The sequence below is a fragment of the Hakea prostrata genome, chromosome 6, assembly GCF_041222555.1.
Source record: "Hakea prostrata isolate BN-2017 chromosome 6, UWA_Hpros_2, whole genome shotgun sequence".
Lineage (NCBI taxonomy): Eukaryota > Viridiplantae > Streptophyta > Magnoliopsida > Proteales > Proteaceae > Hakea > Hakea prostrata.
The window spans coordinates 29,113,946-29,137,635 of record NC_142605.1 but is presented as its reverse complement, the minus strand read 5'-3'; the positions used below and the strand labels follow the sequence as shown (position 1 = coordinate 29,137,635).

At 37.4% G+C, this 23,690-nt stretch overlaps 4 protein-coding genes across 4 annotated transcripts; all 4 read right to left on the bottom strand.

Annotated features, from left to right (window-relative positions):
* Positions 1 to 3,300: 3,300 nt before the first annotated feature.
* Positions 3,301 to 11,842, bottom strand: LOC149013147 (casein kinase II subunit beta-1-like). The gene is given in 7 exon segments (XM_089158609.1): positions 3,301 to 3,863; positions 4,658 to 4,823; positions 4,919 to 5,028; positions 9,027 to 9,078; positions 9,080 to 9,246; positions 11,201 to 11,520; positions 11,628 to 11,842. Coding segments are annotated over 6 exon segments (861 nt in total). The 5' UTR covers positions 11,436 to 11,520; positions 11,628 to 11,842; the 3' UTR covers positions 3,301 to 3,732.
* A 1,393-nt stretch (positions 11,843 to 13,235) lies between these two features.
* On the bottom strand, positions 13,236 to 14,562 carry LOC149013146 (uncharacterized protein At1g28695-like). The gene is made up of 3 exons (XM_089159453.1): positions 14,404 to 14,562; positions 13,902 to 14,297; positions 13,236 to 13,807 (listed from the first exon to the last, which is right to left on the bottom strand). The coding sequence occupies exons 1-3, from the start codon at positions 14,560 to 14,562 to the stop codon at positions 13,316 to 13,318; spliced, it is 1,047 nt and encodes a 348-aa protein (XP_089015579.1). The 3' UTR covers positions 13,236 to 13,315.
* A 1,108-nt stretch (positions 14,563 to 15,670) lies between these two features.
* Positions 15,671 to 18,035, bottom strand: LOC149013145 (uncharacterized protein At1g28695-like). Its single transcript, XM_089159643.1, is given in 4 exon segments — positions 15,671 to 16,266; positions 17,368 to 17,488; positions 17,490 to 17,761; positions 17,858 to 18,035. Coding segments are annotated over 4 exon segments (1,047 nt in total). The 5' UTR covers positions 18,011 to 18,035; the 3' UTR covers positions 15,671 to 15,765.
* A 1,201-nt stretch (positions 18,036 to 19,236) lies between these two features.
* Positions 19,237 to 22,129, bottom strand: LOC149013144 (uncharacterized protein At1g28695-like). Its single transcript, XM_089159642.1, has 3 exons — positions 21,879 to 22,129; positions 21,371 to 21,766; positions 19,237 to 20,116 (listed from the first exon to the last, which is right to left on the bottom strand). Exons 1-3 carry the CDS (start codon positions 22,026 to 22,028, stop codon positions 19,574 to 19,576), a joined length of 1,089 nt encoding a protein of 362 aa, XP_089015768.1. The 5' UTR covers positions 22,029 to 22,129; the 3' UTR covers positions 19,237 to 19,573.
* Between the last annotated feature and the right edge of the window lie 1,561 nt (positions 22,130 to 23,690).

Here is a 23,690-nt window from a genome sequence, read left to right as displayed (position 1 = left end):
AAAATAAAAACTTTGCAAATGGAAAAAGGAGTGCAAATTTGAAGTTGTTCTTGTAATTTTCTTAAAATTATATATTAAAGCGCCGTGTTTGTGTGGAAAAGAGAATATTTTCAAAGCTTCGTTTTTTTTTTTGAGTCCGGATCATCTTCCTCTTGGGCTCCTCCAACGGTTGTTGACCATAAATTATGAGAGGGTCCATAAGATTGGGATGATGGGGTTTATTTTTTAAATTTTTTATTATTTTTTATTTGTGGACCCCACATAATTTGTGGCTATAACGCAGTCGTCCGTCAAGGGAGATGATCCACACTCGTTTTTCCGCACCTTTGCATTGTGACTCCAAATTCTTTAAGTCCAAATTGTCTCCCCTTACGACTGTTCACCATGAATTACGAGAGAACCACGGGATTAAGGTGATGCAATTTATTATAAAATATTTGCCTTCGAGGAGAAATGATCCACACTCAATTTCGTTTGGTCCATTTGATTATGATAAAATAAACATTTGTGTGAAAAAAAAATGAAAAGAGGTATTATCGTAATTTAGAGCAGAAGGGAGGGTATTTAAAGAAGCCTGACCATGTTTCCCTTTCTTGAAAAACTCTACACCGCATCTCACTTCACCTGCGTACAACAAAAGACCCGTTCAGAAATGGTTCTCAGGTTACTTACCCTAAACCTATTTCTCCACGTGTATATATTGATTAGTGCCACGTGGCACTAAGATCACCAGGATTGGAAGACCGCAGAAAAATGGGGTCTTGTAAGTTGTAACTTCCTTGCCCAGAAATTCCTCTGCACCCAAAATTACCGGAAAAACACTTTTTAATTTTGTTTGAACACAAAAATAATGATCTAAAAGAGCTTCTTTCTTTTCTGATAGTAATACATGTCAAGAACAGTAAGAAGTGAGAATATTCTAGTTGTTCCTTTTTCTTTATCTCTGTTTCTTCAATGCATCACGTGCCAGCCACTTACTCTGCAAATCTCCAAAAAAGCCCATCTCTTAAAGCAGAAGATGCTTTGGACCACATTCAAAATCTGCAACTAAACTTGTTTTATATCCCAACTTGGAAGTTTAATGGTAATTACTTCCAAGAGTTTAAGATAATTTAAAAGAGCTGGTTCCATAAAAATACATCATTAATTAATTGAAAGCTCCTTTCATAAATGATAATCACTTCAGTGGAATAAATGGTTGGACCCACATGAAACCCAGGTCATTTTGATAGAATGGATTTTGACTGCAAGTAGAGCAATCTCATCAAACCAACGGGGTTGGTCCAAGTGGTAAGTAGCTTGGTCCCCTTAAACAAGGTTCCAGTATTGAAACCTTATAGATTCAAAAAATCCCCATTGGAAGACTAACCCACCACAGTTAGGTGTGCGACTAGGGTTAAACACCTGATTAGGGCAAAGCCTTGAAAACCAGAGTTGGCAAAACAAAAGAAGAAGAAAAAAAAGCAATCTCATCAACCCTTTTCATGTTAAATCTCAAGTTCACCTTTAATGAGTAGTAAAGTTAAAAAGCTTCATTGCTTTTTACAAGCTTCAGCCATGGAAGAAGAGAGCCATTACTTAGAACCCTTTTCAGGACCTGAAATTGAAGTGACCGATAAGGCTCATGACATGCATACGAGTCAGCTTTCATAGATAGAACAGCTTCAAGTCCGTATCAATGATTCAATATAGCCATCATCGAGGACTAGACTTTGTTTGTTATCGAAATTGCTTGAGTCGTACACATTAAATATGCATGAACCATCAAGAAAGGTTGAAATCTCAACCATTTATTTTAATGGTTTAGATGAAAATTTCAATCAAGATTTCGATCTAACCAATCAAAATGATTAGCTTGACAGTCCTGTGTAAGGCTCAAGTAAAGTCTATTTGTTATCTACTTATGGATATAGGTACATCAATCAGCATCACATGTTGGCCTCCTTATCAACAATTAATCATAACTTTGATGAATATATTCGAATAAAATGATTTGTCTCAATGATATATAATAAATATATCTGTCGAAAGAGTATTTAATGATTCATAATTCATATGAATCCAACATCAAGACTTCGAATCGAACCTCCTTTGAATTAGGAGATCGATTTAAAAAAAAAAATTGAATACTTAAAAAATAAAAATAAAATAATGGCCTCGGCTATTGGGATAAGGCACCAGATCAGTCACACCTGTAAGTATTTCTGTTTTGTTCTTATCCAAACTATGCCTTTTCATGGCGTTCCATAACACACGTCTATGTCCTCATCTTCTTTCTCTCTTCTCTTTCTCTCTAAGGTTTGTTGTTTCACTTCAGAATGAAGTAATCTAGCTTTCAAAGACATCTCCCAACCATGGTATATTATATTGGCGATATTATGTCGCAAAATGTTGCCACGTCGCTCAAAGGCGACACAAAACCAACCAATGAAACAATGGATACCAAAAGTTGCCGAAAAATCGCCTACTTTTCACCAAACCGGCAAAAAATCAGCAAAAATTGAAGATTTTTCTACTAGCAATTGAGTTCTGCTGGTGCTGTTGGATGCCAGAACTGAGTGTTTGGATGGGTGTTTTGACCAGCTTCAGTAGAGATGTCCTTTGTTTCGGATCCCCTTGGTCTTTGACAAATATGTCACCACTGCAGAGATCTAAATCATATGATCACTCAGATTTTCCTTGACAAGATGACGATGATGTCGTTGATGTCGACAAGGATCTCCAACTCCGACAACAGAAACGCCTAATCTCAAGTTTCTCTTTCTTTGTCTCTCTACGGGCTCTAATCTCTTTCCTGCTCTCTCCCCCAGTCCCACCATCAAAATCCTCTTTCCACTGTGAACAGAAATGCCTCTGCTGCAACTCTAGTCTCTTTCTCCCTCCATCTCTCTACACCCTCTAACCTCTCTCCCACTCTTTGGCCTTTGAACCATCTGTCTCCCATAGTGCCGATTCCTGACTCCCACCCCATTTAGATGTCGGAGAAATGTCGCCGATATTTTGGGATTTCGGTGGTGTCAACAGCCACTGACACCCCTTCTGTCTTGGCAACATTTTGAAACTTGCTCCCAACATGCTTCAAAATGGAAACAAGACAAAACACTCCCCATCTCCTCACCTAAGTGGGACCTAATTATCTTTGTACATAGAATGTCACTGTTAACACAGCCCGAAGGTAAGTGAATGAGAAGCCAAAAATGAGGAAAATATGAAATTGAGTCGTGTCTTTGGTACTACTTAAAATGAGTTGTTTCAATAGTCCCCACTAGACTTTCAGGTGAAATTTCTACTTTGGCAAGGTAAGATCAATCGAAGTAGAACAAGTGAAGATTCAAATGCTTTGTCAACCCATAATACAGTACAAGAAGAATGAAAAGTAAAGAGAAGCACAATGTACAACATGAGAAGCAGCTTCTAGGAATCGAACGACTCTCTGAACTCAACCATCAAAGTGATATTATAAATAGAAAAAAGAAGAAACCACAATACAAGGACTTGAAATCCTCTTCACAATGAAAAAGCATTACAATATGCTCACTGAATACATGGCTAAATTGAAAGAAATAATAGTCAAATCGCTTTCAAGTATTTTCTTTTTTCTTCTGGATATAAACGACAAGGAAAAACCACTTGTAAATATCTTGGGTCTTCTGAACTCTACCTTGGCTACAATAACCATTACTTCCCACCAGAAGTATCAGCAACAGGCAGCATTTGAAAATGATGACAGGGTCATGGCTTGTGGATTTTGAAGCCGAAAATTCTTGGAACATAGCCCTGCGATGGCTTTTGTGGCTTAAGGTGCCCATAGGTCATCAAAAACAGGTGAGGAAACGTAGTTCCAAAATAAGCTCCATCAATGTCTACATACAGTGAAGGAAACAAGATATTCACGCGGCAATTACTCAAAAGTGAAGATGCAAATGCAGTTAATCAAACTAGCGTGTACTGAAGAATAAAAATGTACTGAAGAAGGATGATGTGTTGCACTACGTTTACATATGCACCAGGGGAATCCGTGGTCAACAAAGATGGGGTTATTTGAGCTAGCTTAATGGGAGAGCACGCCCATCAGGGCACACTTGCAGCACTTTAATAATGGGTAGGAAAGAGGAGAGTGCTGGGGAGCAAGCTGCCACTGTAGCCTCAGAGACTTTTCCCCAGAACATAAAGAATAGTCTTTAAAACAATAACCAGAGCAGAAACCCGTTTACCCAGAATTTCCAGATTTGTATCATACAGGAAATCAGAATTACATGAAGAAGGTCCAAAAAACTAATGATCATTTTATCAATAAGTTGAAATCACCCTGTAATATTTCTTAGTACGATGCATTCCTCACCCACACACTTAAGTGCTATAGGTTTAATGCATATATTCCAGATGCAGACAAGGGGAACAGGTTGTATAAAGAGTGAGTCAGCAAATTCAATACAATGGATGCAGACTCATATGGCATCTTTTTCCAGGGGAAACAGTGCCAGCTAATGGGGTGGCAGACAAATGGCAAATCAAGTGGAGGGAGATGAAAATCAACTCCCACATGGACTCTGATCATGCTTCCATTAACCAAAATAAACAAAAAGACAGCTTTGTTATAGTTGCTAGTTCATCACTTTATGCATGCAGGACAAATATAATATATAGAGAAGGATACTGCCTTGGTATTTTGACCGTGGGTAATAGATATCTTCACATTTTGGACAGTAGATCTTCACAGTACTTGATCGAGCAATATCTGATTGACCAACAGGAAGACAGGGTTGTCCACAGCAGTACACTCTTGGGCATCTCCCAAAGTCATAGGTCTTGTATTTCTCCAACTGCAGATTTTTCCAGAAGCAAACCTTTAGCCAGTACGAAATAAAAAATTATGACACTACACAAAAATGAGTATTGATTTCAGAAAAGCTCTCACCATAGCAGCCATTCCTTTGCTAGTTAATATGTACCGAACATGAATCAGCCCATAAAGCATCTCCGCCGCAGATTCAACCAATTCATTTTGTTCCTCAGTGAACATATCACCTGTAAATTTAAGTACAACAATGATTTCTCATGCACAACTCTCCAACAAAAACAGGTGGATATTTTTTTCTCGAAAAGAGGGAAAACAAACTGCAGATAAGACCAAGACATGTTCCAAACAGGTTTCAAAATGCAGTGCAGGAAACCCAAAAATTTTATACATATATTCATGAGAAAAGGGTAAACATTACATAAAATGCACAATACATCAATGCTTCATCCTAAACAATCTGTAATGGTACAGAATTTGAAAATTTATTAGCTGCAGCCAAAAGCGTAATGTATCCAGTAAGAGTGAGTATATAATGTGCAAGAGATCACTTCCCACCCTCCAACTAGATTTATTAATCTCTGCCCTAGCATCTTATGCGGTGAATGTGGAGGCTAGCATTCACCATAAAATTTTAGCTCACAGTGGTATAAAAAAAATTTCAACCGGATATCTCAGATGAAGTAGGGATACATGAGAGATGTCCTTTGATAAAATCATAGTTTCAGTTAATCAGCAAGCAGAAGACCACTCTACATGCAATTTTTAGGCACCTACTGCAGACAAACATTATGCTAATCCAAATCCCACATGCCTCTTAATCAATAGTTTTCAGGAGAAAACATCTCTGAGTATTCAAAAAACACAAAGAGAGGAAGCTTGTTATTTCAAGCGTCAACAAAACAATATTCTGTTTGGCTGCCAGACAGCACACAGAAATGAACATTGGAGCATCAGTGACTTCTGTGATGAAGAGTCCACATGGTGGTGCATCTGTATTACACATTTACACCATGGCAGTATAATCAGGAGACTCAACCATTAAAGACATGAATAATCAGTAGAGAAGGCTTTTCAATTTGAGGCTTTTCTCAAATGATGACTTGGTGCCTCAGAGTCAAAGTGGTCAGTATAGGGCATACAGGAGTAGGATCGTGGCAGTATCATGACTGGACCAATATGTCCGCATCTAGTAATATGGAGATATTCTTGTAATTGAATTATATTTGATAGGAATTTTCCTATTTGAGAACCTGATTTCAGTTTCCTTATTTGATAGCATGGTGGGAGATCTCGGCGAGATCTCGCGAGATATCTCGTTTTTTTCACCTTGGTGAGACGAGATGGAGGGCGAGAGCAAAGAGTTGGGATATCTCGCTCGAGATCTCGCCATATCTCACTCGAGATCTCGCCATATCTCACCATATCTCGCCCTGGATCTCACTGGAACTCTCAATTTTTACCTTTTTTGTGGATTTTGGCTGAATTTTCACTTGCAACTACTCTTAGCACATCTACAACAAGGAAGATCAATCATTCTCTATTTGTCTTATGAATTTATGATTTAATGACTTATATAGAACTTCTAATGGTTGTATAATTATTTTATTCTTGAAAATTGAGATTGTGATACTCATATGGATGGAATTTTGATAACATTTAAGTCAGTTGATGCCTTTGATATACTTGCTTTTCATTTATATGCCTTAAAGGTTCCTATATTACATGTTGTATAACATTGCATTCCCTAATCCTACTACATTTCAGTTTCACACTATAGGGTAGACTTATAAGTCATACATAGGGTTGTTTCTAACAAATCTAAGGCCACCAACGTGTTCAAAAGGCCTTTAAATAAGCTACATACCAAGCTTCAACCCAATTGGGACCCTAAAACCCACCGAGATGGGCCACCGAGTTGACGCCAAAAAATTGTATATCACGACCGAGATCTCACCAAGATGGTCAAGATCTCTCTTTCAAGGTGGTGAGATCTCTCTCGAGAGTGAGATCTTCTACCATGTTTGATAGTATTTTCAGTTTTTTATGTTCCCTTAAGGGAGTGGATATCTATTCAAAAAGAGTTTTGCTTCCTTATAAGGATGTATAGATAAGGTATTGAATTGAAGGGTCTGCTACATGGATTCTTTCACTCCAAAAGGCTCTATTTGAGATCATAGACTATACGAGATTTTCGTAGCAACATATCCTATGGTCATTTTAGCCCCTTCAACCAGCATCATATCACGGGTGTCCCTGACCCTTCATTATACATGAACATTCTGCCTCAAAAGACTTCCTCAGAGCTTGTCACTGCTCAAGGCAATTCCCAGGTCAGCTCTAATATTTCATAAGTTACTTTATCCTTCAAGTCTTTCTGCACAGCCATTTCAATATCCCTACCTCTACTACACAATGCCCAACATTGTATCCCAAACATCAAAGCAGGGCGGATAACAATCATATCGAATTCTCCTTTAAGCTTAAAAGGAAAATGCCGGTCACACAAGACTCTGGCTGCACCTCTCAACTCCATCAATCCAAATTAATTCTTTATAGAATGAGAAAAATAATCCTCTATAACACCATTGTTATGATTGACCCCAGATATCTAAAAATATTTAGTTTGTGGTACCTATCATTTCCCAATTTACATCATATCGGTATCCATCATCTGTGTGACTACAATTATACATCATATAATTTTATTTTATTTTCATTCTACAGATCTCAAAGACTCTCCAAGATTCATCGCCACAGCTCTAACTATAGCATAGCTACACATGTAACAGTAGCAGTTGCTGATTTTAACACTCTTTCTCTTTTGTTAATTATCTATATTAACTTTATAGTTACTTTCTAAGATGAAAAAATGTTGACAAAATTGACAATTTGATGAATCAACTATGGAATGTGTAGTATTCACAAAATCGATGATTTGATGAATCAAGAAAAGTTGGTTTACAACCATGACTGAAGTAGAGTAGAATGAGATGAGAAACAGGTCAAGCCATCGATGAGAGGCCTTGGTCATAATCCCCCCCCCCCCAAAGAAAAAAAAGACCCCTCTTCTTCCTCTTCTCCGTCAATCATTCCACATGGTCCATCTTATTGTTCTGTGGTTTGTCCTCCACCTGAGAGGGCATTCAAAGCTCTTGCATACCTGCTGGCATTATCACTCACACCCTTGAAAGCCAACTAGTTGACTTCTAGAGGAGACAAAACTTGAATAACAAGTTCCCATCCTAGTGTCTTCCTGATGTTGAATATTTCTGCAAACAATTCCACAGACCTGTAACTCCAGATCAAGCAACTCATTCCAGTGCAGACTGTAACAGTGGAATACCCATCTAGGACCCTCCCGTTAACAGTAATTAACCTGATAAATTGGATCGGTAAGTTGATACCATTGAGTTCCCATCTCAGTCTCAAACTTCCAGAGTCCACTCCATAGTAAGTTTTCTATCAGATTTCAAATTTTCTGAGTCCCCATCATGGATCTCATTCGGCCCTTAGATTAGGCTGCTACTCTGAGGAGTTATACCCTCAACAAGGACTACCTTTAACCGGAAGGCCAGGCCCATCAGAATTGTTCATCGCTAAATCTCAAACAGTTATTCTGGAATTTGTGATTTTCTTGGTCATTAACCTACTCCCTGTCAGCTGATGGTCCAGTACCGGCCTGGTAATGTAGGGCCTTTCTAGAGGTTTGAAAAGTTAAGATACCCTGTCATCCACCAACTGTTTGAGTGATTTGTTATTTCCTCAAGTAAACTGGTTCACATGTACTGTTGGTAGCTCTCAAAGATCCTACAATAGAATTAGTTCCCAGTAGTCTAGTGGGGAACTGGTTCTACAATATGGCTGGATACCAAGGCATCTGCCCTTCACAAAAATGTAATTAATAACGCAACCAAACTTAAGCCTTGCCATACATCTGGCAACACTTTCAGGGACTCAATCAATTTATGAGACTGTTTGGGACTGCTGTTGTTATTTTTGAAGAGGATTTTCAGGGTCAGAAAAGTGGGGCATTGGACCTACATATATGCAAAAAATGCCACCATAATACACATATTATTCAAGTTAATAATTTTGCTGCTTTGCCTTTAGAATATATCTTGACAAAGTAGTAAGTTGAAAGAAAGATTCACAACAAAATAATTGAAAGAAAGATTCACTAAAAAATAATAGAAAGAAAGATTCACAACAAAATAACAATACTTACCATGAGAAGATTCAACATCCAAAATTAAATCAAGTGCATAATCGTAGTATGGGAACTTGACTACTTAACCCACAAAGGTTAAAATCATCTTGGATGTACTCATCATCGACTTCACAGAAGAATTCATTCCCTCGCAAATTGCAAAACCACGAGATCCAAGATGTATCATCACCATCGGAGCCACTAACATCAGACTCTTCACTGTCCGTTTCAGATTCCTCTGTTTAACACAACAAACAAGAACTTCATAAGCAAACTAGCAGAGCAAACTAGCAGAAGAATATACATGAAGGATCTGTACTGGAAACCTGTCACTCAACTAGCTACTTAGCACGATAACATGATTTGACTCACAAGGATGGTATAGGGACTAATTTAAATCACAAAATTCAAAGATAAAGAATCACAGAACCACGGACTCCACAGACTGCAATTGCATGGAACTACATTTCCACAAGTTCTTCACCATATTTTAGTTATGTAGAAGATGGAGGGGGGACTATCACTGAGGTGGCAGGCTCTGATCTCCAAATAGTTGTATAGTAAGATTGGTCATTCATCCGATATGCTTCTTATTCATGTATTTTATAATTGATCGAAGCACACTTACTCACCCGATTATATACACAATCCTTTGTCATTTTTGCAGCAACAATATAAAGCTAGATATATTTTTCTCTTAGGCAATGAAATGAAAAAGAGTGGGTATTCTGTCTTCTTTTTTTATGCTTGTTCATTACAAATACCAAACCACACAAGGGAAAGGCAGGTAGGGGCTGGGCTCAGCAAGCGCAGAATTCCTTTCATGTCCACCATGGTTTGAAGAGTGGAATTTGATTAAGGCGGAGGAACAAAGAAGAAACTCCATCAGCAAACAAGCAAGGGATGGGCCTTGGGGGGGGAGGGAGGGAGGGGAGCTGCAGTTGAGATTGAGAAACATAAGGATCAACAAAGAGAAAAGCCATCAGACCAATAAAAAAAATATAAGTTAGGCTACAACTGGAAGTAGCTAAAACATCAAGATGACTGAAAGCATTTTGAAGCAGTAAGAGAAGGGAAACTAGAAAAAGATACGATCAACCAAAGAAGGTAATGACAACAGAACTTTTCCTTAACCATAAAAAGGATAATAATAACACAATAATTAGGTACCTGTTAAGTTTCCCATGAATGGCTGAGCAAATACAAATGTATCAAATGATAATTCTCACCAATAAAAGTGGAGCTTTCTACACACAGCCCCAAAAAAAATGTATTGTTTATTATAAGAAGTTGTTTATAACTCACACATAACACCGACCTCACAAAAAGAGCATTTTAGTGCACGAGGCTCCTGCTAATGCAGGGCCAGAAAGGAGCAAGTAACGCAACCTTAACCCTGCTTCGTAGAAAGGCTATTTCCAAGCTTTGAGCCGGCAACCAATGGTTGCAATAGCCAATGCTCATACACAAAAACCCTAACTTCATAACTGAGAAATACAGGAAGATGGTAACAATAGTTTGGAGAAACCAAAGAACTGATTTAAGAGCATCCAGTAGAAGCCCAACTGCTATCCCACCATTCTCACGTTCACAGAATCCTCATTATTCCACTCACATCAAGTCTTCTTTAGCTACCTAATTCTACATAGCCTATTAAAAATTTTAAATTAGTTTTATTTCCAGTCAAATTGTTAACCAGCACTACTAATCTCTCATACCACCCAACTGAATCCGTTACAAACCCAGTACTTCCAAGTCCAAACTATTTTGAATCCATCCCAAGTATTGGTTTCTAACTGCTGTAGGCAGAGATTTTCTGCCGCAAATAATCTCATAACTGTGAACGATAGTTAAAGTTTCCATTGCAACAGCCGAAAATTATATTCTGTGATTTAAGAATGCAGCCATTCTCCAGGTCTTTACCGTTCAAGTAGTACTAACAAGTTTCATCAAATAACAGAAGAAAAACCGAATGCCTAACCAATGTTGAATTCTTCCGACATATACAAAAAGTGAATAACAAATTTCAAATCTCAGCAGCCAAAGTACCTCTTACACTGATCGAAACAACAGATTCCTCATTAAAAAATAAATATATACTTACTCAATTAGACCAGGACAGAAGGCGAGTTAACAAATTTTTCATGAAAAAATATATAAGAGAAACAAATCAAACTAAAGAAAAAACTGACCGTCAGAGCACTTGTTCTTGGGGATAGACACAGAACGAGTATCCCTATGATCAGGAGGCTGTTTGCCAGATGAGGTGGACGGGACAGATAACCTATCCTTCTCCTTGCCGTTCAAACCCTTGGAAGTCGAAGGAGAAGATTTCTCCAGAACCTTGTCTAAGGCATCATTGATCCGCTTACGGTCTATAGGACCGATCTCCGACTTCGATCCGACTCCACCTCGATCTCTATACATATCCTTCCCTTTTCTCTCCGCGATTCAACAACTCTTGTATTGATCGCATAAAATTCCTCAATCGACTTCCCCCAGCATGATGATTCTGCTATATAACAATACACCACGAATCAGAAATTAAAAAAAAAACCTTGATGATCGGACAAAGACAGAGGGAAAAAAACTAGGATTCCGAAGAGTGAAAAAACGAACTTTTAATTTTAGGGTTTGCAAAGGATTGGAGAGAGAGAGCGAACCCCTCTCTCTTCTCTGTTTCAATTTGTTTGTTTGTTTTTTTTTTTTTTTCCTTTTTTCTTCTTTCTTTGTTTTTGGCGTCGTTTGCTCGTAGACAGAACACGAGCAAGAGAGAGAATGAGTGTGCGAAGTTTAAGATATTTCGGACCCCTGGGCTCCGACCGATATTTCTCTCGCCGGCAATTTCTTTTTACTTATAATCCCCTCGTGACATTTTTTTCTCCTGAAAAATCCTGGTGAATTACGTATCTATAATATATGGCTTTAAAGTTATAATTCCTCTTCTGACCCAAAAAAAAAATCCCTCTTGGAATAACAAATTAATTTATTAATAATTAATCAATTTTTAGAAATATATTTGAAATTAAATTAGTGGGGGTAGCTAGGTATATATATATATATATAAAGAAATTCAAATTATTGATTTTATACTACGAGGCATTGGTCTTTGCAGCGAAGTCTTCATACACAGGTCAAATTGTGGGCCAGAGTTTTCCAACATTCAATCCGAACAGTTAAAACGATATCCATATAAAGCTTCTTCTTTTTTTTGGGAGGAGATATTCATATTAAGTTTGTATTTATTATTAAAGAGTCCTCGGTGATCTAATTCTCTTAAATGGAGCTCAAAAATTATCAAAAGACTTTGCATTTGCAAAGAAAATACATTGATGTCGGCTATCATCAAAGGATCTACGCCTGACACCTCGACCATCACTGTCCAAAAACATTTGATTATCATTATTGTGTTCAGTGTCGGAATGATATAATGAGGCATTCAGATATATTTGGTAAATAGCAAAACAAACAATATTATTCATCAATCATCAAGAAAAATAGAAAACATTGTTACCCGCATCAATCTATCCTTAGATTGTTCAATTGTTTTAGTAGTCTAACACCTCGACCATCACTATCCAAAAACATTTGATCGCCATTACTTGGCTACCATTCTCATGGTAATTTCGAAGACAAATCAATTTACAAGATCAAAGTAACCAAACATTTAACTTAAGTGAATTATGATTCTATCAATTCTGAATTCACGAATTTGAAATCAAAATCAAAACAAGCATCCATGGAATTAAGTGACCAAAGGCTCTACATGGTATAATGAATAAAGCCAAAACCCACTTGGCCAGGTCTCTATCTAGACATTCAGATCCTTTCAATCCAACCCCTCCGTGCATCCATGGACGACATGTGGACGGATTTTATCACAACCGTCAAATTTGAACACATACTTTAAAAAACCAAACTTAAGTTTTGATTCAAACCCGATGATTACGATTAACTTTGTTCAGATTTCGTCCGGTTCAATATTGGATGCACGGATCGCATGAAGGGGCTAGATGAAGAGGATCTAGATCCCTTTATTTGGACAAAAGCCATCAAAACTTTTTCTTTTGGGCACACAAACCCTTCCAACACACTGAATAAATTTCTAAGGTCAGGACACCCAGAGCTGAAAACTATCAAAGTGATAGTGAATCAAAATACAAATCCAAACCATTCTTCTCCTCTCCTCACCAACATTTGGAATATGTTATCTCTTTTTCTCACCAAACAATCAAAGTAATATATTCCTCTCACCATCATTTCACAGAACTAGGATGCAAATGTCTCCTCATCCACATATTTACAATCTACCATGAATGGATACAAGCAAAGTGTTGTGACCAGCTAAAGGCCAATGTGTGATTAGCAGAGTTCTTAAATTTCCTCCAATCTTGAAGAACATTAACTACATCAGCAATTTTGGCATTTAAACCACGACAACAGTTAGCATGAACAGTAGTCACTGCTCTCAAATCTCTGCTATCTTCACAGAATCCACTGAAATACAGAGTGTCCAAAACCTTCAATCTTAACCCTAGTTCTCTGAACACACCACGGTGCATCAACTTAATTAGCACATCTTGTTCTTTCACTCCTGGATAATTGCTCTTCATAGCATGCCATAACTCAAACAGAGCAATGGTCTTATTGCTTGATCTTATGTAGTAGAAGCCTGTATTAATCTGGTGGGCTTCAGAACGTGGATTGCCATGGAAGAAATCACAACTGATTTGAAGATCATCAGTTTCATTCTGGACCAGTTTCAAAAATGGATTCCTTAGCCACATAACATCTGTATCCTGCAATGAATTCAGTAACATTGAATCAGTAACTTACTTCAATTCTCTCAATTTATAAATTCAGTTATCTAAAAGCCATTAACTACAAACATACAGTGAAGATAAAGTTGTAACCACGCTTCAGAACATTGCCAAGGAATTGGGTTCTCTTCCACATCATTTTTATGAAATCTTCAGACATATAGAGCTCTTCCTCTGTGAAATCTACACCTTCTGTCACCAATCTGTAGCAGTGAAGTCTCAAAAAGTTACACCTTTTGTAAGCAACTTGATCCACTGCTACAACCAGAAGATGATCCAGCAAGCCTTGTGTACCTTCTCCCAACCAAAAACTTTCTAAGAACAGATCAAACATGGATTTCTGCAGACTCTGTTCTCCCTCAACATAAGCTTTATTCACAATAGCAATTATCACTGTTTTATTTCCCATTGAAGCTCTCTCCAATGCTTTTGTTAGTTCGTCTTTTGGACTGATTATGCTCATGATAGTCTGATAATGGAAATAGAAAGAACCCAACAAGAAAAAAGATTATATTTTACAAAAATAAAGCAAACCCATTTCGAAAATCAATGATCTGAGATGTAGAGTTATTTACCTTTTTGTGTGACGCTTCTTTGCATCTGCAATTCTGGAATGGAAAGATGGGATTGGAGAAGAAGGAAGGCGAAGGAGGCCATATGCAAAGATAGAATACTCCAGAGAGAATAACTGAAATTACAATCAAATTGAAGATGTTACCTTTAGAATGGTCCATGGTTGTTCCTATCAAAAAAGAGAAAACTGACAATTTGCAGGAAAATCGGTCAAAAATATAAATCATTAGTGTTTGGGATTCTGGCGGTTCAGTTCTGTAACTGTCTTTGGATTGACTAATTGGTAAGCAGAGAGTTTAAAAAAACCTTTCTTTTTTTTGTTGGGTAATCGAGTTTCCAAAACTTACCAAATTCTCAAAACGGTCAATGCTTCCAACACCAAATCAAATTTACGTTAGGGTTGAAATTTAATCTATGCTGTACACGTTTTCTAAGTTGATTTTCATTAATTGTATTTGGCCAAGTTGTATCAGCCAAATTGGTTATCTTTCTCCCATAAAGCGGTTGAGCTTCAATGTTACTGTGTTGCCGATTGTTGAAATCAAATGTCGATCGAGATTTTGATCTCGATTGTCATTTCGGTTTATAACACTTCCAAAATGGACAATCGAAATTAAAATTTCAGTCAAAATTTGATGTCGATCATTAGCAACAAATGTTGCGCATTAAATGCGCAGCATTGAAGTTCGGGCGCCCATTGAGGGATTAGGGGTGTCAAGAGGTTGGGTAAACCAAATCCTATTCTAGGGACCTAAACCCCCAAGCCCAAATTCTATCCAACCCTACTAGAGTTTGAGAACTCAAATCCAAACCCTATTCTATCAAGGTTTTGTAACCATGAAAACAAAATAAAAATGCAAGGGGCAACAAGGTGTTAAGAACTCTCAACAAGCTAATCATTGAAATATTAATTTGAATACATCAAATAATTATTCAAACTCAATTTATTTATAATTCTAATTAACTAAATTAACTAAATTAACAGGGTTGGGTTGGGTCAAGATGGGTTGGCTTGAGGGCTACACTCAAACCTTATCCAATCCTGTCAAGGTCAGTTATTTAGTAACTCAAACCCGTCCTTTGGTTTTGAAAAAGGCGGGCTAAGCTTGGGTCAGGTTCGTGGTGGTTTGGGCCTTACATGGTTGCATTGACAACCTATAAGAGCCCATAGACCCCACAGATGAGAAGGCGAATCCAAGATCTTCTTGGTCTTAACACCTTTACATAGAAAACTAACGCCATTATTCTAAAGATGGAGAAACTAAATTAAACGTTTATTAATCTTTCTTCATTTGTATCAAAGTTGCAAGAACATCAGATTCTTGAATACAATAAAATGTAAGAAGCAAAGGTGCACTAAACATTTAATCTATCCATGACTTAGAACATGCAGTATGAGGAGACCATTTAATGATTGAAGTGTTATAATAGGTTAAGCTCTTATATCTTCTCCAATCTTGAAGAGTGGTCACGAGATCAACCACCTTGGCATTTATGCTACGGCAACAGGTTGCATGAACTGTTGTCACTGCATTAAAATCACTACTGTCCCTGCAAAATCCACTAAAATAGAGGGTATTCAAGGCTCTCACTGTTAGACCCAGTTGTTCAAACATTCCCATATACATCAACTTGATTAGAACATCTTGCTCTTTTGAACCTGTAGAGTTGTCTTTCATGGCATACCATGAATCAAATAGAGCGATGGTCTTGTTATTGGATCTAACAAAGTAGAAGCCTGTGTTGAGGTAGTTGTCTTTTGAATCTGGATTGCCATTGAAATTATCACAACTAATTTGCAGATCTGCTGTTTTGTTTTGGTTCAACCTTCCAAATGGGTTCCTCAACCACATTACATCCATATCCTGCAAATATGATTGAACTTGTTTAGTAGTCTTGCCTGAAGGCTCGATACATAATAAGGCATGAGAAATCATCAATAGGACATCAAGATTAGGGTAAATTAGGTGAGTCTAGTTTCACGAGTAAAGGATACCACTACTTTCACCCTCCTCCACTACATATTCAAGAGAAGGATCCACGGCGGCCCAGAATTCAACAGGGGGCACTATTACCTTTCTATCATTATCTTTATCCTTCAAAATTTTCTCCATTAAAGAGGGCTAGAGGGTAATGTTGATATTTCACACTAGAAAGAAGGCCAAATTACCCAAAAATTAAAGGGGGAAAAGGGTAAAAAATACTTCATTCCAGGGTAGCTCCGTCCTTGGATCCACCTTCTCAGTACCAGAAATAATCAATTCCTCCTAAATGTATAGTGGAGGAGTATGAGGGTAGTGTTATTCTCTCCTTGATCCCAACTCAGACTAAAACAACTTGGGATTGGGTTACGTTTCAGATGCACTGTTGGCTTAGACAGTCAATTGCACAAGCTTGATCAAATGAGTGCCTAATGAGTTATAAGATTTAATCAAATAGAATATTCAAATCCAATGGTTAGGATAAACTTATGAATCTTTTTGAATTAAAATATTATATATAGTTGAATCCTATACCAATTGCCCTCAAACATGGCCCTAGACATGTAAAATTAAAAACAAAATTATGAATCACATAAACATGGGACTTGACTTGAATGTTGGGCAATAAATGCACAACATTTGCTACCAACGATCGAGATTGATCTTGATCGTCTGTCTCGCTAATAATTAAAAGCGAGATAGACAGTTGAGATTTTGATCTTGATCGTTGGCATTACACTTAATGGGCACCATTGAAGTTAAAACACCATCGTAGGAAAGATGTCAAAATCTCAAGTGCAAACCATTTGAGTTTGTGAAACTGATATATTCTTAATTTGTTAGCAGCGTGAAGAGAACGGGACCCACCCACCAACACAATGCACATTAATGAAGAAATCGCAGAACAGTCAAACCTGTCAGCCGGAAATGAAAGAAAAGAATCTGCAACTTTACGCAATAATGGTGGAAGTTAGAATTACTCACAGTGAAGATGAAATTGTATCCTCGCTTAAGAACGTCACCAAGGAACAGAGTTCTCCTCCACATCATCTTTATAAATTCCTCAGACATGAACAATTTCTCCTCTCCAAAATCCACACCTTCGGTTTTCCAATTTATAGCAATGAAGTTTCATATATTTGCACTTGTCAAAGGCTATCTGATCCATGGCGACAAGCAAGAGATGATCCACCAAACCTCGAGTGTCTTCTCCCAACCAGAATCCTTCCAAGAATAGTTCAAGCATCGTCTTTCCTAGATTTCCTCCTTCAACATAAGCTTTGTTAACCATAGCTATTATAACTGTCTTGTTCATCATTGAAGCTCTTTCAAGTGTCATCTGAAGCTCATCTTTTGGCCCAGTCATGATTGTCTCACTCTGATTAGAAAATATTGAAGTTTCAGTAAAACTAAGAACATAAGATCAAGTGAGTGAGGAGAGAGAGAGAGAGAGAGAGAGTGCTTGATATATTACCTCCAGTTTGGTAGATGGACATCGGCAGTTCATATGGGTTTGGAAGAAATGCATGGAGGTCGAGGGAGAGAAGATGCAGAGATACACAACTCCAGCGAAGAGCACAGCCACCAGAGCTAAGTTTGAAACGCTGCTCTGTGTGTAACCGGCCATGATCGAGAAATGATTTTTCAAGTGAGTCCAGATCCCCTACGGGTGGAGTGGAGGTCAATGGTCTCCTTATACTTATCTATCACACATGGTAGGAGGAGGGGACTCATGGACCATTGGGACCATTGGGACCATTGGCACACCACATATCTAATTCATGCGGATCAGTGTGGGGCCCACCTGTTAGGGAAGATCAACTCCCTGCTGTGTGCTTCCAAAGCATATATAAGAGGAGCACATTGACCTTCCCCAACAGGAAAGTGATCCAGACTACTGAAACCCCCTTCTAACTCTAATATGAAATGTAGAAATGTGAGGATAGAGAATCTAGCTAGACTCATTTGCAGTTGTGTCCTAGGGAAAGCGACTGTTACCATTGCAGGGTTGGTAAACTGGTAAAACCAACACATCCCAGTTGTGTTGTAGATTCGATCTTGTTTGATGGTATAGTGGGTGGATCATCATGGGCCCACCCATCTAGTTCGAATGGAAACCATGTTTGGCAATTCAGTTTAGATCAGACCATAATTCAAATAAGAACCACGGTATAATATGTCCTCGCGATCTCGCTCCAAGCTCTCTACTCTCTCGGATCTTGATTTGCTTTCTGCATTTTTCAGGGTTTTTCATCTTCTTTTTCTTGCAGATCTCTTCGTTTGACCTCTACAACTGATGCGCCGGCGGCCTAGAATCTCATCCTCGGGGCCACCGTCGTCTTCCTAGTGGGAGATAGCAGGAGACACTTCAAAAATAGTAGAAATAGAGGTGGATGAAGAAGAGGCCTAAAGATCGTTTGTTGCAGCCGTTTTTTCTAACAAATTGCTTACAGACTGCCTTTATCTCTTCGAACTTGAAAATGATTTTGGCGAGGAAATTGTAGAGCTTTGCTCATCTTTACTCTATCTTTTCGTCCTTGGAATTTTCCAATCAGCACTGCAATTTCACTCATTCGAATCGTGGACCCCATGGATTTTGATGAAATGTCGCCAACTTTCGGGGTGTCGATGGTGTCGACGGCCACCGACACCCAAAGTATCAGCTACATTTCGGACCATGATAATAACCCATGAAATTTTCTTTTTCTTTTGCCATGAAGAATCCATGAAATTTATGTCCCACCAAAACAGCAAAAATTGACCTTATCCTATCTTCCAATGTGATCTGCTTACCTACTTAATTCAAATCTTGACAAAAACGAGGATATAATTATTTAATCTAACTTCAACACATTATCAATGAATTTTTCTCAATAAGACACGTTTTCCATAAATCAAGGACATGAAAATGTGGATCTTCACTATTACTCCTTTGACTACTTTCGAATCTTCCAATCTAACCTACAATGAAGCCGATAGCTACGCAATAATACATGTTGATAATTTTGACCCCAAACTGGTTTTTCTAGTCCTAATTGTACAGATGCACTAAAATTGAAACCTATCCATGATGTCATTTTATGAATAGAACTACACAAGAAATAAACAAGTTATTTTATGAATAGAATGATGCATGACATTCTTTATTATTTTCCTATATACTGAATAATGGAAACAAGCACCATAAAATCTATTGTACAGGTGCACTAAAATTGAAACCTATCCATGACTTGAAACAACCACCATGAGGTGACCATTTAAAGAATGAAGGTTTACTGGCTAAACGCTTATATTTGTTGGTAGTTCTCTTATATTTGGACCAATCTCGAAGAACAGCCATGAGATCAACCACCTTAGCATTTATGCTACGGCAACAATTTGCATGAACTGTTGTCACTGCATTAAAATCACTACTATCTCTGCAAAATCCACTAAAATAGAGAGTATCCAAGAACTTCACTCTCAAACCCAGTTCTTCAAACTTACCCATATGCATCATCTGGATCAGAACATCTTGCTCTTTCATTCCTGTCCAATTGTCTTTCATGGCATACCATGAATCAAATAGTGCAATGGTCTTGTTGTTGGATCTAACGAAGTAGAAGCCTGTGTTGATGAGGTTCACTTTCGAATCTTGATCTCCATTGAACTCATCACAGCTGATCTGAAGATCATCAGTTTGGTTTTGACTTAATCTTTCAAATGGGTTCCTTAACCACATCACATCCATATCCTGCAAAATAAATAATAAATATTAGATTACGTAAGATTAAAGTGCAAACTTCACTTAATTAATCTGTGGAAGTAATTAAGTAGTCTTTGACAAATTTATGGTTCTAATTGGATTCATGGTTTTGTTGGTTGAGTTAGAAGATTATAGTTTTCTTTTGGTGCAAAGAAGAAGATTATAGTTGAGCTTAAATAAATTTGTTTTGCACATAAGGGGGAGATCCAATTTAAGCAAAACCATTTCGATCACCTTCTCTGTAAAGTAAGATTAGTATTAGAAAACTCTAGTAATAGTTGCTTTGTGTAGAAGGAAAGGGTGATGGACCATTCTATAATGTAATCTTTCATTGCTAATATTAATAATAGCTTGAATTTACAAAGTGCAGCTTCAAATCAAACTTAATGAGAAAGAAAGAGTGATAAGTTTGATAATTTTGCCTTGGACCCCACTTCTTGAAACTCTTCATATGATGAGAAAATTAAGGTCATCAAATTAAGCGATGTTCATGTCTATCTAGTCATTATCAATTTTAAAAAAGAGAACATTTTTAGTATTTTAATTTTCTTATGCATGTTTTCATAGACCTCGAGTTGGTTTAGTCTTTAGGAATGTTAGGAAAATCAGTTTTTTTTTCTTCTTTTCTTTCTATATGATTTAAGTCATTTAACCAAATATGTATTAAGCTTAAAAATAGAAAGAGAAAACATTAAATAGTAATCCTAATTTGGAAAGCAAAGTCGGCAGGAGAGAGAGAGTGGGAACAAAATATGAAAGATGTGAGTGGCTAATAGTTCCTCAAATGGCTCAATCACTATTAAATCACAGTGTTAAAGCATAACATGACACTCTCAATAATTGAACACAGGGAACAGAGTCAGCAGACATTGCTTTGTCCACTTACCCTTGGAAACTGGGAGATAGAAAATGCTGGAAACCTGCTTCATGGGTAACAGTAGTATCTAGATCTTGTTGCCTTAATAGTGTTCTTGAGCATATACCCAAAAAAAAAAAAGTGTTCTTTGAGTTGGTGTGAAGTGTGAACCATGAACACTGGGTGAAAAGTGATGGAGAGATCATTCTGACCCACCAGTAGTAGAAAAAGATTTCTCGAGCTTTTATTAATTAGTTCCACGCTTGTTTGTCTCTCCTTTACTTCACGGGCATTTAATTCTTTGTCTCAATAGAAACTCAGAAACTCTGCAACTTTAAGCTTAACAAGAGAAACAATAATGGTGGGAAAAGTTAGAATCAACTTACAGTGAAGATGAAACTGTATCCACGCTTGAGAACATCAGCAAGGAAGATAGTTCTTCTCCACATCATCTTTATAAATTCTTGAGACATGTATAACTTCTCCCCACCAAAATCTACACCTTCTGTTTCCAATTTATAGCAGTGAAGTCTCATAAATTTGCACCTGTCAAAGGCTATTTGATCCATGGTCACAACAAGTATATGATCCACCAAACCTCTGATGTTATCTCCCACCCAGAATCCCTCCAAGAAGAGATCAAGCATGGTCTTCCCTGAACGTCCCCCATCAGCATAAGCTTTGTTAACCATAGCAATTATGACTGTCTTGTTCTCCATTGAAGCTCTCTCCAGTGCTATCTCAAGCTCATCTTTTGGCTCAGTACTCATGATTGCTTCATTCTGGTAAGAACCCACAAAGGAAATTCTTGAAATTCAAGCTAAACACTAAGTACTGAACCCATTTGTTCATTCCATAAAATAAGACTCAAAAAGAGAAAAATAATATGCTTACCGGATTGGTTGATGAACAGTCGCAATTCTGGGTTGTAAAGAAAAGAATGGAGCCAGAGGGAGACCAGCTGATGCAGATTAATAAAACTCCGGCGAACAGAACAGCCATCACTGTCAAGTTTGGAATGCTGTTCTTGGAGTAGTAATCCATAACTTTGGCTTCTGGGTATTTCAGATTAAAAAAAGTTCCCTGGTTTCTGTGTTGAAGGAAAGGTAACCACTTTATTTTGCTTTCCCTGCTTTCTCTCTTTCTGCTGTGTTCATATAAGAAAGATACCAATTATTCATTTCTCGGCGGTTTATATTACCCAAAAAGGTAAAAACGTAAAAACGTATTCAATTTCTTAGGTATTCACGTTCCTCGGCAAATAGCAAACTGCAATTTTTTATAACTAATCATTAGAATTGTAACACGTGTACCAACAACACAATTAAAATATTTCCACCGTCAAGTCTCTTTTCCTGCAATCTCTTTTCTCTTTTTTTCTTTTATTAAGCTATTATATATTATATCTTTATACTAGTTCTTCAATCTCTTTCTTCCCTTTTTTTCAATTCAGCCTTTAATAGTGTGAATGACCTTGTTTTAATTTGTATAGAACAAAGTTTATAAAGACTTCACCATAAATCATTTTCCTTCCCCCCTCTCAGATTTACATAAGGTAATTTTCAATTGGATTTCAATTCTGATAATTGTGGAAAATATTAATGTGGTGTTTGCCTAAAATAATACACATCTGTGATTGTATAGTGTATACCAACCTACCTATCATCAACTTGGGTATGATGCAGTTGTCTTCAACTACTCCACTGAGAAAGTCACAATATTCAAAATGTTCTTTTTGTGTGGTAAACAAAAACTCAGAGACTCAAAGACTCAGAGACCCCATTGCATCCAATTACAAATCAGAACCAGACTTTTCCATGCTCCATGTTTTGTTTTTGGCTGGTGGCCATTAAAGTCAAAAGTAGAAGCTACAAGGAAACCAAAAATATTTTCCTCAAGAGAAAGGTGCAAAGCCCACAGAGAGTTCTAAAGCACTAAGTAAAGAGATTAGGTAGGAAGTTAGGAATTGTAGAAACTATGAGTTCTAAAGGAGTAAGTAATGTGATAAGGTAGGAAAATAGGATTTTGGGAACCTCTCAATAGGTGCTCAGTGACGAGCGTGGATCATCTCCTCTGACGTCTGTGCTTTTCTGATTGTTTTATAATCACAAACCATGTAGCGCCCCACAAGTAAAAAATAATCAAATATTAAAAATAAAAAACTATCACCTTAACCCTGTGGTCCTCCTATATATTATGGTCAATAGCACACCCTGTAACAGGTCCGAGTTTATTCAAAAGGAAAAGAAAAAAAGTGACAGCTTTGGCTCTCTATCTCTCACATATCTTCACTATATATTTAGAGGAAGGTTCACAAAGGGTTCTCTAAGATTTCACATCTAATTCATTTTATGAGTATTCGGTGACAAATTTTACCTATAATATATGATGAAAAAATATGAGAGAAACACAAAATTCTACCTTGCTGGATAGAAATTCAAACATGCAATTGAGCAAGAAAGTAGAAGGTTGGACTAGTAGCTAGATCTTTACTCTCTAGACCTATAGTTTCAGGGGGATAAGCTACCTTTGAAAGAGAAATTATTTAACAGATATCAGAAAGCACCAAATAAGCTCCCACCCGTTCACATCTTTCCCTCCACAAAGGGGAATCATTAAATTTAATTAAGTTCAGACCATGTTCTTGTAAAGTTGTACCAGAGGTTTAGAACTATTTATGTCTCTTTCGAAAAAGGATAGAGCTTC

What these genes read in the sequence shown, in the direction of transcription:
- LOC149013146 (XM_089159453.1), bottom strand. Translation starts at nt 14,562, where the DNA reads ATGGACCATTCTAAAGGTAACATCTTCAATTTGATTGTAATTTCAGTT. An exon ending in AAGAAGCGTCACACAAAAAG is followed by an intron (nt 14,298 to 14,403) that starts GTAAATAACTCT and finishes TTCCATTATCAG; the next exon opens with ACTATCATGAGCATAATCAG. An exon ending in GTTACAACTTTATCTTCACT is followed by an intron (nt 13,808 to 13,901) that starts GTATGTTTGTAG and finishes AATTCATTGCAG; the next exon opens with GATACAGATGTTATGTGGCT.
- LOC149013144 (XM_089159642.1), bottom strand. Translation starts at nt 22,028, where the DNA reads ATGGATTACTACTCCAAGAACAGCATTCCAAACTTGACAGTGATGGCT. An exon ending in ACTGTTCATCAACCAATCCG is followed by an intron (nt 21,767 to 21,878) that starts GTAAGCATATTA and finishes GGTTCTTACCAG; the next exon opens with AATGAAGCAATCATGAGTAC. An exon ending in GATACAGTTTCATCTTCACT is followed by an intron (nt 20,117 to 21,370) that starts GTAAGTTGATTC and finishes TTTATTTTGCAG; the next exon opens with GATATGGATGTGATGTGGTT.